This window comes from Rhinolophus ferrumequinum, chromosome 8 (genome assembly GCF_004115265.2).
Source record: "Rhinolophus ferrumequinum isolate MPI-CBG mRhiFer1 chromosome 8, mRhiFer1_v1.p, whole genome shotgun sequence".
NCBI classification, from domain to species: domain Eukaryota; kingdom Metazoa; phylum Chordata; class Mammalia; order Chiroptera; family Rhinolophidae; genus Rhinolophus; species Rhinolophus ferrumequinum.
Genome location: NC_046291.1, coordinates 68,019,645 through 68,034,859, shown reverse-complemented (window position 1 = coordinate 68,034,859; position 15,215 = coordinate 68,019,645). Strand labels below are relative to the sequence as shown.

At 41.0% G+C, this 15,215-nt stretch overlaps 1 protein-coding gene across 1 annotated transcript in view; it reads left to right on the top strand.

Moving 5' to 3' along the window:
- FMNL2 (formin like 2) overlaps positions 1-15,215 on the top strand; it is a 281,409-nt gene that overhangs the window by 244,854 nt on the left and 21,340 nt on the right. Inside the window, 7 exon segments of the mRNA XM_033112217.1 lie at positions 1,147-1,221; positions 4,806-4,916; positions 7,372-7,521; positions 9,482-9,583; positions 11,248-11,560; positions 11,909-11,947; positions 11,950-12,114. Of these exon segments, the coding sequence (XP_032968108.1) occupies positions 1,147-1,221; positions 4,806-4,916; positions 7,372-7,521; positions 9,482-9,583; positions 11,248-11,560; positions 11,909-11,947; positions 11,950-12,114 (955 nt within the window).

Sequence of the window (15,215 nt, the reverse complement as noted above, 5' to 3'; positions counted from 1 at the left end):
AAACAAACAAAATCTCATAGACACAGGTGACAGTTTAGTGGTTACCAGAGGGTAAGGGGGAAGGGAGGTGGTAGAAGAGGGAAAAAGGAGTCAAACGGTGATGGAAGGAGAACTGACTCTGGGTGGCGAACACACAATGTGATATACAGATGATGTATTACAGAATTGTACACTTGAAACCTATGTAATTTTGCTAACCATTGTCATTCCAATAACTTTAATTAAAAAAATTTTTTTTTAAGTTTGCAAAATGTTAAGACCAGAGATTGTGTCTTACTAACACAACATGTAGCCCATAGATGTTGAACTAAATGTTTCCTGAAGGTGCAATAAATAAACGAGTGGATTTAGGACTTTGCTCCACAAAAGGTAGCCAAGGACACTGACAGAATTCAAGTTTATCCTTTGATTTTGGAAATAAGTCTCCAGAGTTATTATTTGGTACAAATCTTTCTTTGACTTTGTGTTTTTAACTTAATGTATTTAATTCCATATATATGCAGATAGCTTGGGCCCCAGAGTTCACAGTATTTTACCTGTTTTATTTAATTTGTTCAATGAATGCATTAATTCAAGCTGAATGCATATGTTTTAGGCCTCTAGAGTGCTACTTCACATATTCCTGCAAATGTTTATACGCACCTTGACTCGGTTAATATAGTTTCCCAAAATGTCTGTGTTGTAGCTTATACACTAAAATTTTTTGTTTCAGTTAGACGTGATATGAATATTTTGAATCTGCCTTTCAAAGAATTTAAATACAAAATTATTAAGATCTTTTCTTATAGCATGTCTTTTTTTTTGTAAAAAGGAAAACTAGTGATTTTTTTTTTTTTAATTATAAGCAACACCCTGGGATTCTGAATGCAGGCTAAAAATATTGGCGGGACATGCAAAGGTAACCAATGAAAGACGAATACATTTGATATGGATTTCAAAATACCAAGAGAACTTGCGAAAGAAACCAGGATCAGCTTTGGTCTTGGCTCATGTTGCTATTTGTAACTAGCTTAGAAGAAAAGTAAATAGCAAGAGAGGGAAAAAATGGATAGTCTGGGAATAATTATTAATGCTAAAATGTCTGCATCTAATTTTGGAATACATATATTTGGAATTTCACATGCACTATGAAAACGTGTGTTTCAGGTTTGCGGAGAAAAACAGCGCTTTGAGAAGTTGATGGAACATTTCAGGAATGAAGACAATAACATCGATTTTATGGTGAGCTATTTTAGGACTAACGTTCAATAAAACTCAATTTCAGCAATGTTTTCCTAAATCCATTTACATTTGTATGTATTATACATACATATGTATGTATATGTTACAAAGGGTAGGAAATTGAGTATAATATGCTATAGATCCAATCTAGACTGTCCCACTTAATCTGTGTTTTCCCTTTATGGTATTTATTTCCAGTTTTATTCCTTATCTACACACTATGGTGCAGGCTAAAAGCACAGATTATTTAAAGCAACTAAAGGGTGAAGCCATGCATTTGGGAAGAGGAAGTTAACACCCGGTGCAAATGCCTGCAGCTGCCAAGCTTAGCTGACAGTAGTGCTGCATGAGTCCTTAAGGCAGAAACAAGAATCTTGAACATTTTTTCTTCTGCACACCCCAGCCAGTGGCCTTCTCCAGACAGTGTTCTCAAAGAGTAAAGTGCTTTGGTTTGTAGAATTGACTTATATATCCTCCAAATTCATATACAGCAGTGATTTGTCTCCCGTCTTGATCTCTTTCATTCTCTGGTAATTCTGAGAGGACATAATCGTACTGCACAGCCACTCAGCCGGCAAAATCACATGCAGCAACATAAGGTTTAGTGGCAGGACTGTCATCTTCAGATGCAAACAGCAAAAGGAGTTTGAGCACTTTTGAATTCATATACCCAAACCTTCATCCTGGACTGAAGATGGAATCTACTCTAGTTCCTGAGACAGATTACTTTGGAGTGATCTGCCGGGTTTCTTTGACCTAATCCAATTGACTCAGGCAACTTCTGAAGCCAGGACAGACAACCTTACCTGGGCTTCATCTCCCAGATCACTTCTAGCCTGGAGCAGATGTTCCAGTCAGTTCTGACATTGCTGTCTTCTAAAACCTGTGCATACGTAGGATGCCAGGCAAGACTTTCATTTGATTTGCTTCAGTGACTATAAAATATGAAACATAGCGTTGCAGATTTCTAATCCTTTTATGTAAAAAATTGTTTCTGGGTCCTCAAATTTATTATGCGTCCTGGTCCTCGGCCCCTTCCGAAATCAGTGAGAAAGATGAAATCTTTTATAGAGAAGATTTTCTGTTCCATAAAGTGTATCTATGTATGCTTTTTAAAAAGGTATAGAAACAAATATGAAATGTACTTTTACATTGACTTTTCAGTTCTTGTTATGAGGAGTTTCTGGAGTGTGCACTGGTGATAAATATGTAAAGAAGTTGTGCTCTAGTTCACCTCACCAGTTTCTTTCCTCAGCCTTCGTGCGGGGAACTTACTTGTTCCTTTAAGCTGAGGTTGCAAACTGGAGACTCCCAGCTGAAGCCAAACTACAGGCTTGTGAGGTAGTGTGACAGGGATGTCCGTCCATAAAAGCATTCCGAAATTGCGTATAAAACTACAGATTTCTGATATTGTTGAGCTAAAAATTTCTGGTAATACCGGACCCCTGTTCTTGCAGACTGTCAGCTGCTGGAGGCCCGTCGCCCCTATTCCTTTAGTCTGCAGATAGCCTTTTCAGCTCATCACAGGCTACACCATCCCCCATTGTATTAACTCAGGGCCCACCTCACTTATTCATCATCCCTACTGGATCTCTCTGCCACTGTAATTTCTGCTGCAATTATAATTCTGTTAAGCCCTTTCAAACACCTGCATTGTTTACATACGAGAGCATATGTCATGTCAGTTCATTTATTCATATGTACATGCATGGAGGAACCTTAATTAGAGGGGACTAAGTGCTCAATTCCCATGTCACCTAACAAATAGTTGCCTCTTAGGCATGTCATAAAACTCAACAGATCATTTAGACTTGTTTCAGTAGAAGAATGGAAAGATGCCAAAATCCAACCGTATTTTTATTCCAGAAAAGGAGGCTTTTCATAAACTGTCTTGGGAATACAATTAAGGTGCATAACCTCCCAAGCAACATATTTCTTATAAAATACAATATAAATTCTTATAGCACAAGATCTTTGAAAGTATTTTTTTGTGGACAAAAGAAAAGAAAAAAACTGACGAATCTTTTTTGGCTCATTTAACCATAGCACCTCAAGTGACTTTAGTAAATTGCAATCGAGTCCCTTGTAACCTAGAGAGTTTACGAATCTTCCAAGGATATCCAATGCATAACACATACTCAAGGAAGAATCTAACTTGATTGCAAACAATTTTAAGAAGAAAAGGAAATTGGGTTTGGGGGAGAGAGGCAGAGTGAGGTGGTTTTCAGAGTACGTGTGAATCTGGGTCCCACAATGATTTTACCTCCTTGCAGGAGGCTCTGATTAACCATAGAGGGAAATCATCAGTGAGAGCTTTTCACCATAAATAAACTGTCTCTTTTAAAAGCAAACTAGATCTGCTGCACTCTGTACTGTTTTTATTACACTGGGGCCAGGTTTTCTCTGGCCGGTCTCAGAGCCCCTGACGCGGTTGTGGGTAGAATGCAGGAAATGCGAGGCTTCCATGGAATGAAACTGGTTGGTCGGTTGTTTAAAACTTGGAAAGATGGTCAGAGACCCTGCGGGGTTCCTCCTGGTGTGGTGATACGGTGACATTTTTAGAAGTGATTATCTTCTGGGGTGATTATAGATGATTTGAATGATTTTCTTATAATAATTTTCACATTTTCTAAACATATATGTAATAACTTACGTAATGTGTGCTGTATACCAACAACACTTTTAAAAGTTGGCTTTACTGAGATAATTAACATACCATCCAATTTACCCATCTAAAGTGTACAAGTCAACACATTTTTAGTATATTTGCAGAGTTGTGCAATAAGTACTACAACCTAATTTAGAAAATTTTGTCCCCCCCAAAAAAAAAAGACTCCCCACACCCATTAGCAGCTACTCTTCATTTTTCCCACCCCTAATCCTAGGCAACTACTAACCTAGGCTTTCTATCTCTGTAGATTTACCTGTTCTGGACGTGCCATATGACTAGAATCATGTGGATGTGGTCTTTTGTGACTAACTTTTTTCACTTCCATATTGTTTTCAAGTTCATCCATGTTGTGGCACATATAAGAACTTCATTCCTTTTGATTGTCACATAATATTCCATCTTATGGATAATCACATTTTTAAAATCTATCAGTTGATGGACAGTGGGTTTTCTTTCCCACTTTTTGGTTTTTATGAGTAATGGTACTGTGAACATTTGTGTACAAGCTTTTATATGGACTATATTTTTATTTCTTTTGAGTATATACCTAGAAGTAGGATTGCTGGGTCATATGGTAACTTTATACTTAACATTTTGAGGAACTGTCAAACTTTTCAGGGCGGCTGCTCTCAGCGATGAATGAAGATTTTAATTTTTCCACATCCTTGCCACACGTTATTTTCTTTCTTTTTGATGTTACCCATCCTGGTGGATGTGAAGTGGTATCGAATTACGGTACCAAATGACCTCTGAATTTAAAAAATATATATAAAATATTTTTAAAGACCCAGTGTAATGAAGAAAAAGGAAATTGGTAAGTGAACTTAGATGTGTGCAACTGAAAGCATATGTGATGCTTAAACTGAGAAAACAAATTTGGAGCCCATCTAACCTGTTGGCAATTTCATTTCAGGTGGCCTCTATGCAGTTTATTAATATTGTAGTCCATTCAGTAGAAGACATGAATTTCAGAGTTCACCTCCAATATGAATTTACCAAGTTAGGCCTGGATGAATACTTGGATGTAAGTATAGCTGAAAGCTTTGGCTCTAATATTAAGACTTGATTTATTGCCTGCCGTCAAAGATACACTTCCACAGTGACTAAAGAACACTTAAAGCTCTATGCAGTCAACTGTAGCACTAGTTAAAAGGAACCAATCTGAGTGATGCAGCTTGCCAGAGAAACTGGATTCTTGCAGGTCCCCTGGGGCCCTAGGCTGTCCTCTGCCAGCAGCCTTTAGTCCCAGAGTCAGATAACCTCTAGTAGCCTTGCTGTAGCTTTTCTTTGCTTTTGAGCTTTGTGTGAGTCAAGTCTCCTTGCACCCTTCATTCAGGCTATTGGGCAATTCATGTTCTCGTTTACTCTGGGGACCCTCTCTGGGCAGGGAAATTCAAACCAAGACCGCTGCAGAGTGATGACTAATTGCTTGGAGCATTAAAAAATAATGAGGAAATGGACACTAGAGACTTCCTTGTGCGGTTGTTAAATTCTGCTTCAAGTGTTTGTGGCTTTAGAGGTTCTACTTTTAGTTCTTGGGAGAAGGGAATCTAAAGTTTCTCTTTCTTTTGCTCCCTTGCAGAAGTGCTCAGCCAGTTCCCTGAAGTTCTTCAGCTTAGAAACAGAAAGTTGATGTGAAAATCGTAAACGGACTTGAGTAGCTCTGTGTGCACAGGATGTACCCCTCTCCTTTGACTTTTAGGCAGTTTTGCTTTCCATTCTATATAAGAATGGTCCACTTGAACTTGGAAGACCACTAGTGATAGGGCAAGAATTGTTAACCTCAATTTCAAGGCTTTTTCTAGTTAAGATGAACACAGAAGTACTTCCTTTGAACATCTGCAGTGTTCAGCTGCCCATCTTTGTTATGGGTGAAGCCATAAAATTGCACATACTGCACTTTACTATAAGATGGAATCACAGAACTGGTTATTCTGGAACTCATGGCCTTGCTTCTCAGAGCAGCAGTGCTGCTCTTGCATAGACTGACCTCGTGTTGTCCAAAGACTGTATTCAGGGAGAGGCATGATCGATTTCCACTAAAGATTTATTTGAATTGTTTTCCTATTTAAAGGCCCACGAATAGCTTTGACAAAATATTGTATTGAAAGGTTTTGTTTTGGGTTTTTCTCTGCTTTGAGATCAGGTTTGTCTTCTTTCCCCACATGCTCTGAGAGTGGTGGTATTTGAACAGAATTTGCGTGAATGGCTCCCTAATGGTGTCCTGGGTTCAGTTTTGTGATGGCCACACAGAGCCGGCTTCCGGCTCAGGTTACAGTGACAGGTAGTAACATACCAAGAACCTGCTAGTCGTTGTGAATTTGTGAAAAATCCCACTGAGTGTATTCTCCATTTTCTTTTCTAGGCTTGGCCCTTATTCAGAAATCTTTTTCAGTTCTGACTCCTAAACGGAGATGGAACATACTCTCTTCAGAACAAGCTCTGTGGTAGAATGCCAGATTAGAACTAGGAGAAAATCTGTTTTCCTGAGAATCTATGGAGAGCAGAATTCCTCTTAAAAATTTAAGATATTTTTTAAAACTGCATTTTTTTTAGCTTCCTGGTCTGTTGATTCTGGACCCTGATAGATGGAAGTGGCTAGAAGAAGAATAATATGAGCACGTAATATATAAATGGTTCAGTAGATTACAAAAACCCAGCCTTATAAGGAGCCATTAATTGTTCAGTAAATGTTTATTGGCGTCATCCATGTGCCATGTATTATTCTAGCCACTCATCTGCTCCTCCGGGAAAACCATCACTTGTGTTGCTTATAAGGAAGATTCACTGATTTACTTGACCTCTAATTTCACCTTAGAGTTTGTTGACTTCCTTTGGAATGCCCAGCCCTGGAATGCAAAGGATGGGAGAAAGCTTCCTGGTCTGTGCTTTGGGGAACCCTGAGCTCCTCGTGTTGGGGCAGTGTCTTAGGGAAGTAATCATGGAGGGTGGGTTCTAGCAATCTGTGCTACAATAAGCCCCAAGGCTAGTGTTCTCTATCAGTGCCTACCCCACCTCCACCTAACCCGCCCCTCTACCTGCAACTACCCTCACTGCCCAGGCAAGATGCCATCACTGTCTTCTCCTACAGAGATACTCCTCCAGTTTTATGTCACCTGTGACTATTGTTTCTCCTCAAGCTGCTTTGAATTTTTCTATTTTCCTAGTAGAAAAGTTGGGAATATATCCATGTTGGAATATTCAAAGGTTGGAATATATCCATGTTGGGAATATATCCACAGGAAGGATTAAGGAACAAATGTGTATATATTTGGGAGAGGGTATTCACCAGGAAGTAATCTGATGGTACCCTCTTAGATGGTTACTCCATAATTCTCTTAAGAAGGATGATATATCAAACTCTTTTCTGGAAAACACTAAACTATTTGAAACAAACAAAAATATGTAGGCTGTTGGGTAATTATGTTCTGCTTTCACAGATATGCTAACACCACCTTGTCTTGCATTTTGGTTTTTAGAAGCTGAAACATACTGAGAGTGACAAGCTGCAGGTACAGATTCAGGCTTACTTGGACAATGTGTTTGATGTGGGAGCTCTGCTGGAAGATGCTGAAACCAAGAATGCAGCCTTGGAGAGGGTGGAAGAACTGGAAGAAAACATCTCTCATGTAACTACATCTCAGAAAAGGAAACATTGCTTATGTTTTAACTGGGTGCAAATTGCAATGAATATTAGCCATTGTTGCAGTAAATGAAAAGATGTGGAGTATAGAAATGAGCTGCCACTTGGGGTAGAGTGCTATTAGAAATCATTCTGGGTTCTTTCAAAGAAGGCAGGTGTGTTCCTTCAAACTAAGTGGAATCTGTTGCCTTGCCTGAGTTCACCTGCTCGGATTCTGCTAAGTCCAGATTTCCTGGCCACCTTAGTGATAGACGCAGGGGAGTTAGATGATTGACATTACCTCGAGAGAAGTGCAATTCAAGTATGTGAATTTGGCCTGAGGTGGAAAAGTACCTTGTTCTGAATACATGTCATCGTCTATCAAATGTGTCCACACAAGCCCGAGTACAGCAGGCTCTAGTGGCTTCATGATGTAGATCTTCACATTCCTGCCTCATGGTTACTCAAGTTCTAAATAACTTCATTTAGGGGCGGCCGGTTAGCTCAGTTGGTTAGAGCACGGTGCTGTTAACAGCAAGCTTGCCAGTTCGATCCCCACGTGGGCCACTGTGAGCTGCGCCCTCCACAACTAGATTGAAACAACGACCTGACTTGGAGCTGATGGGTCCTGGAAAAACACACTTAAAATAAATAAAAGTTTAAATAAATAAATAACTTTATTTAAACAATAAGCATTTTCAAGGAAATCAGCAAGCTTTCCCATCTGTCCTCCTCTTTCAAGCAGAGTATCCTCTTGTATAATAATGTCAGCTCTGCATTAGGGCAGGGGCTTGTTTTTCTTTGAGGGATTTTTCTTGCCACAGAACCAGCTGAATATGAGTCTAAAGACCTTTAGAGGTTATTCATCTGTTCATCCATTCAACCAATGTTGGAATATTGCAGGAATGAACAGAACAATGGTGCTTCTTAAAAACCCAAGCATTGTGAGGGCCAGATTTTTTTGGATGAACTCTGACCGACAGTGTCCTTGATTATGAAATGGATTGTCTCTTTGAAGGGATGTTATTTTCCCCTTCGGACATTTATTTTCCTCGATACGAGTATTACCTGTGTTTCATGTCCTTCGCCTTTCCCATCGTCTGCAAATGAGCATCTTCCTGGCTTGTGATTAAGCTAAGTTGCCAAAACCCCTCCCTTTGGAAAATGCTGCTGTGAAGGCTCCACCCAGTTGACACCTGCTTAGGAAGAGCATTTACAGGCTTATTGTTTCTTCCCTTAAAAGATTTATATCATTCTGAACCCGATTAGTGTAAATGTCTGCTATTCCTCCTCACCCTGCCTCCCTGATTTTCTTTACATGTGATCATTTTCAGTGAGACATAAGAAATCAGAAACTGCTCAGTTCTAGAGCCTTGTGCGAAAGGTAACTGTTTAACACAAGGCTCACCCTGTCTTTCTCTGGAAGCCTCAGCCAGCATTGCATGGCCATACTTACTTATATAACCCACTTTTGTAGTAAGCCATCTGTTTATTTGAACTGCCCCTCCAAATGACTTTTATTATTTGGGTAGTTTGGGTCAAAAACAAGTGGTCTTTTTGTCAGTTGGTTACCTATAATAATAACAGAGCCAGGTTTTCTGGATGAACAGTTTTCAGAAGTTTTTGCCTAATGGCCCTTCTCAGGGAGGGAAAGGTGGGCTTCTCTCCTCCCTCACCTAATGTTCTGTAGCCCCAGCAGAAATGGAGAGAGACACTGTATATGTCCCAACACTAAGGAGCTCACGTACGGGCTTCATTAAGGATGAGGTATAAGTTAATTTCTGTTAGAAACAAATACGTGTTCAGAGCCATATTATAAATATTACCATTTACAGAAAATAACTTGTGGAATACATGCGGGACTCTGATGGTCCCCTAATGGACTTTGAGCTACACTTTCTGAGAACCAAGGACCTGATCAGAATGATCCTGTGTTGTGACACCACTTTCCTTTCAAAACTTGACAGTTGTCTGAAAAACTGCAAGACACAGAGAATGAAGCCATGTCCAAGATCGTGGAACTGGAAAAGCAGCTCATGCAGAGAAACAAGGAGCTGGACGTGGTTCGAGTAAGTGTGATGATGACGGCCGGCCAGCTGGGCATTGTGGGAGTGTGCTCCAGCTTTAGTCTAGTAGAGCGTGGAATACATTCATGTCATTGGAATGCAGCGTATTTATTGGAACAATTTCAGAGGTGATACTCAAAAGTACACATAGTTATGGTTTGTATACACATGTGCGTGCAGTCAAGTGCTGGGGGTTTATAATACCTCCTTCTCACAGGTTTTGGGAGCAACAATATTTTCCCCTCTGGACAAATCTGAGTTGGTCAGTGGATCATCCATTTGGTTGGAAATAAAAAAACACGGCATAGATTTAATTCATGCCACTTATTTATTTTTATTAGAACTTGGATTTCTTTGTTATTTTGCTTTGCTTCTACTTGAAACCAGATTTGGTGGTTGCCATGGCAATGGTGAAATCACAACACAGACAAGACCTAATGGCATGCACACAAAAAAAAAAAAGAGAGAAAGAAAGCAAAGCAAAAACAATCCATTTTATTATCAGATAATCACAGCTATCTTATGTGTCATTAGCATTGTTTTACCTTACGTGTCAGGTATTTATGGAGTGCCATCCGTGTGCTTAGAATTGTACAGAACACAAAACCACTAAGATTGCCTGGAGGGCTTTCAGGCAAATGGCTTGCCTTTACACCACCGCTGATGAAATGGCACATTTTATGCGATGGTTATCATGTCTGTGTGTGTTGCTTGATATTCTGACATGTCCTACAGTTAACTCTAGGAAATTTATTTTCTGGCACGCCATCGAGACAAAGTTGTAGCATATGGACTCAATTCAAGTTCAGACTCTCAGATTATTAATAATAGACAGGGTGTGAAGAATGTTTCCCTGCCTGCTGGAGGTTTGTGGTGAGAGATCACATGTACAAGGCCCAGCGAGTAAGTTCCATAAAATCCTTTCACTGGAACCACTGTGGGCCCCTTATAAAAGGAACTGAGACAGCCTTTGAATTGAAAATGATAACTTCTTTGTTTTCTGCTAAAACCCTCGTCAGAAATAAGTAATTAGTGGAGGGAAGCATTGGCCTGTTTTGTTAACTGCATTACCAAAGGGAAAAGGTTACAACAATTGCTGTCCTGAGCTTGGTCCAGGGGGCATTGTGAGGCCAGAGAAATCCATTGAGGAACAGTCAGCTCCTGGTTGCTCAGGAGTCGATTATTCCATACTTTGCAGATTTTTAATCCCAGTCTGACTTCTATCCAAGTCTGACTTAGGGCACTTTTGTCTACTGTTAGCTGATATGTATCTAGGAGTTACAAATGAATTTTAAAATAAGTGAAAGGAAAAATACTGCACCATCAAATACCCTCAGGATATCCCAAAGTCAGCTATAAAATTATTTTGGGGTCATCTCTGCCCTGTTCCTCTCCGCCTGCAGGGAAAATTGAGTTACCTTTATTTGTTAATAGAAAGAAGTACATCAACAATAACAGTCGCTAACATATTGCATGCATTACCTGTGAACAAATGATAATGAATGAGAGTTTATAAATTCTGGCTGAGTTCCACAGAATTCCTATATATATATGAGTATCCTTTGTCTTTTTTTTTTAACTTTCTTTATCCTCACTTTTGCCAGTCTGATGGTAAGAGGTATGAATGTCGTGCGAAGACAAACTCTTGACCATGGACTCTTTTGCAGGAAATCTACAAAGATGCAAATACCCAGGTTCACACATTAAGGAAAATGGTCAAAGAAAAAGAAGAAGCCATTCAAAGACAGTCTACCCTGGAAAAAAAGATTCACGAACTGGAGAAACAAGGGACCATTAAAATTCAGAAGAAAGGGGACGGGGACATCGCCATACTTCCCGTTGTGGCTTCTGGCACATTGTCCACAGGGTCAGAAGTGGCAGTGGGTAACTTTGTGGGACCAATAACAGGGGCCGCCTCCTCGGGCCTCTTGCCCCCTCCTCCCCCACCACTACCTCTGTTGTCAGATGCACCTGAAGCAGGTAAGAAGCCTTGGCAGGAGAACTGAGGTAGTTTTGGGAGATTTGTGGGGTTTTTTTAACCCACTGTTCCTTTATGTCCTTTGTCTGCTTTTGTTGGCATGTTCTCTTACTTACCAATTTTAGAACTTTTTACATTTTGAGATGAAACATATAAATCTTCACTTCATGTATGTTGCAGTATATTCCCCATTTGTCAATGAGGAAATTTTACAGTCTTTGAAAAAAAAAAATCCTTTGTCCTTTTCAGTGTTTTGTTTTCGGATACTTTGTGTGCATGTACATATTGCGGGGGTGGGGGAAAAGCATTCCCCTCTTTTCAAAGTCAATGTGTTTCTTTTCTTTTGCTAGTGCAAAATGGTCCAGTAACACCGCCTATGCCGCCACCCCCTCCCCCCCCCCCCCCCCCCCCCCCCCCCCCCCGCCTCCCCCTCCTCTCCCTGGTCCTGCAGCTGAGACTGTGCCAGCTCCTCCTTTACCACCCCCGCCTCCTCCCTCTGCACCCCCGCTGCCCGGGACGTCCTCTCCCACAGTGGTTTTCAACTCAGGATTAGCAGGTAAGAGCACAGAATTAAGACCCAGGTACTTGTGTAAGGAACACTCAATTGTTTTACCTCTGGAGGGTTAAAGCCATTCTTTCAAAATCCAGGTCTCTTGCAATCATATGCATCTCCTCTCACTATAAGAACATCCCTGCTAATGTAAAGGGGAAATTGTCCTGCACGGGAGGCATTTTTCTCTGAGCAGCCTTTGTCACTCTCTCCCTAGCAGGAAGTTCTGATCTCACACCGTCTTCCTGTCTTCCACTGTCCCCACCTATAGAAGCCAAGAGAGACATGTTAGCTTCTTAGGGACCAGTGCATTTTCACTGGTTCAGCAACACTTCTGGACATCTGGAGTAGTCAAAGCTCTGACACAGAGTGCTTCTGTTGCTTGTGTCTTTTTTTTTTTTTAAAGTATTTGCAGTGTCATCTACAAAAGGAGAAAGTGCCTTTTTGTGTAATTCCCTGCTGCATAGGCTTCCAGGCATTTCTTGTGAGCATTTGAGGACACCAGAATTCACCAGAGTACAGTTAAGCCTCAAGGGGAAATGTTGCCAACATTTCTCCATGCTGGGAAATGCTTCCAAATAATGCATATTGTCTTCCTGCCAACCAGGACAGAATGCAGCATCCTCACCTTACCAGAAGTAAGACAGGCTGGGTGTAGGGTGAGTGGAAGACAGTTGCTCTACTGCCTTGAAATACACGTTCTTATTTTCATTTCTTGGAAAGGAATTCTTATTCTTTTCTAAAATACTGCCAGCCATTTTCCCAGCCATGGAGTGTTACCTTGGCATTTGGAATTGCTGTGAGCTTTGCCATGCCGTCCCTGTGACATTGGATGGCTCTGCTGCCTGGTCCACTTCAGTCCCTTTGTGAGGTCTCGTATTTCTGATGAAGAGCTACCACCCTGATGGTCTGCATCTCCAAGGCTGCAGGAGTTCTCAGAGTCTTTTGCCCAAAGTCTAAAAGACAGTCTTAGCTGTAAACGGTTTACCAGCCGCCATCCCTTCGAGTGTCCTATTACAGCTTTATCAGCCAGCCATTAGGGCTAATTCAGCCTAGTGACTGAAGCCCTTTTGGACACCAGAAAGCCACCAGTAGCAAGCATGTGCCACATCAAATCCATGGTATTTACTTCTACCCCAACTTCTATAAAACTGTCAAAGTAACAAGATACTTGTTCAAAGTAATGTTCACAGTAGACCAGTGACTTATTTCTACTTTTCAAGGTCACTCCCATCTGCCACTTTCTTCTAGAACTTTTATTGCTTCTGAACGACAAAAGTTGAAGGAGCGTCATCGTGGAACTGTTGGATTTTGGAATATAAACAAACAAACAAACCAAAAACCTCTTAACCAGGCCCAGAAATCTGTCCGACGACAGACTGTTTTCAGCGGCTGAGTGTGAAAACCTGTCCTTGTCATGTGCACCGGGCTCACTGATGAGGCTTTTCCTAAGAGCACCCGAAGCGTGCTCACTGTGAGATGTGTCTGCCGTGCTGTCTCTCATTTGGTCCTGCTGTCTTTCTCTCTGGGAAAACCTAACACGCGATGTAGCCTCCACTTGCATTCCTCTGAGCTCCAGCACAGAACTCAGAACTGCCTTGCAGAGCAAAAGAGCCAGCAAGCTCAGACGCCAGGTCCAGGGCTCCCTTCTGAACGGGTCGTGTCCTCTCTGGTTAATTTTTTTTTTTTTGCCTGGGTTCTACTTAATTTTAAAAACTTGTTGGCTCTATTGCTTGCCTCAGTTTCACGGTGTTGAACTCTGTGTTCAGCTGATTACCCACTGCCACCTTTAGGGTTGCCATAATTGCAAGTTGTCCCCTTTGTGTCTTTTGTAATTTAGAGGACCGTATGCAGGACTGAAGAAGCTCCTCTTTGGTGCTGTAAGTGTCCATTAAACAATTACAAGATGCTTTGTTTTGTTATGAAGCATAAGGATTATAAGATCTTCATGAGTCTTTGGTAGCTTGAGATTAGGTGATTTCTACAAGGCCTTTCATTTCTTTTCATTACTCATCCTTAACTTGGCTGTTAATACTTAGTGATTGTAGCCCATTTTATGAGATGTTTGGCCAGTGTGTTCAGTAGTTGTCTCTCTCTCTGGGACCATGAAGCCAGACACAATCAGGTTGTCCCAGTAGAGCCAAGAGACAGAGCTGAGATGATAGGCCAAGGTCTCCCAGAAGTCAGAAACCTGTGACATCGCTTGTTCCCCGGATCTGCAAGCAATAGGATGTCTTATCTCTTTCACAGACAATGAGCAAACATGTTCTTGTGGCCGAGACGGGACCAGGAGGAGATCCCCTAAGTTTATGTAGTTGAGTTTTCTTTGCATTTTATAGAGAAAATAGTAGGAGTGTGAACTGTGCATTTGAATTGTAAGGCTTACTTCCTTAAAGCTGTGATACACTGATCTTTCTTCCATTTCCTGCTTAGGTCATCTATGACAGCCTGCTGGGCATCTGTGGCCTTTGCTGTCTCTGTAAGAGAATGTGCTTGGGAACTCCACAGTGAGAACTTGGACTCTGGCTGCTCATTTTTCATTAAACATTGTTCATATCCTATGGAATACTTAGCACAGTTCAATATAGCTGTTTCGGATTGCTATAATGAAATTGTTTTATTCCCCCTCTTCTAAAAGAAGGATTATTTTTTTAAAACGAAATAATAAGCGAGTCTTCGAGGCAGGCTTGAATGGAAATGAATTTTTGGCGCTGTCTTGCCTTGTGAAATGTGTCCAAGAAGCATGAAACTCTATGCTAAGAGTGTGTCAACTGCCGAGCCGCTTGACTCTAACCATATCTACTTTTTTTCCCTTGTATTTTCTTTGTTCCTTCTGCTTCCACAAAAGATGGGCCAATCAAGCTTTTCTGTAGGTTGCTCCTCACTGAGTGTGTTGAGTATTTGCCATGTGTCCCCGTTGGTCACAGTGTGCCTGACATCTTGCCACCTCCTCTTACATTGATCCATTGCATTCTGACTGTGTGTCTGTGGGGAGTCTTGGTGTTGGTTGACTGTTCTTCTAGGCTTGCCCACCCCTTTTGAGTTAAACCTGTAGAAGAGATTACGGCCCTTTAAGCAGACTTCCTGGATTTCGTAGGCCACATTCC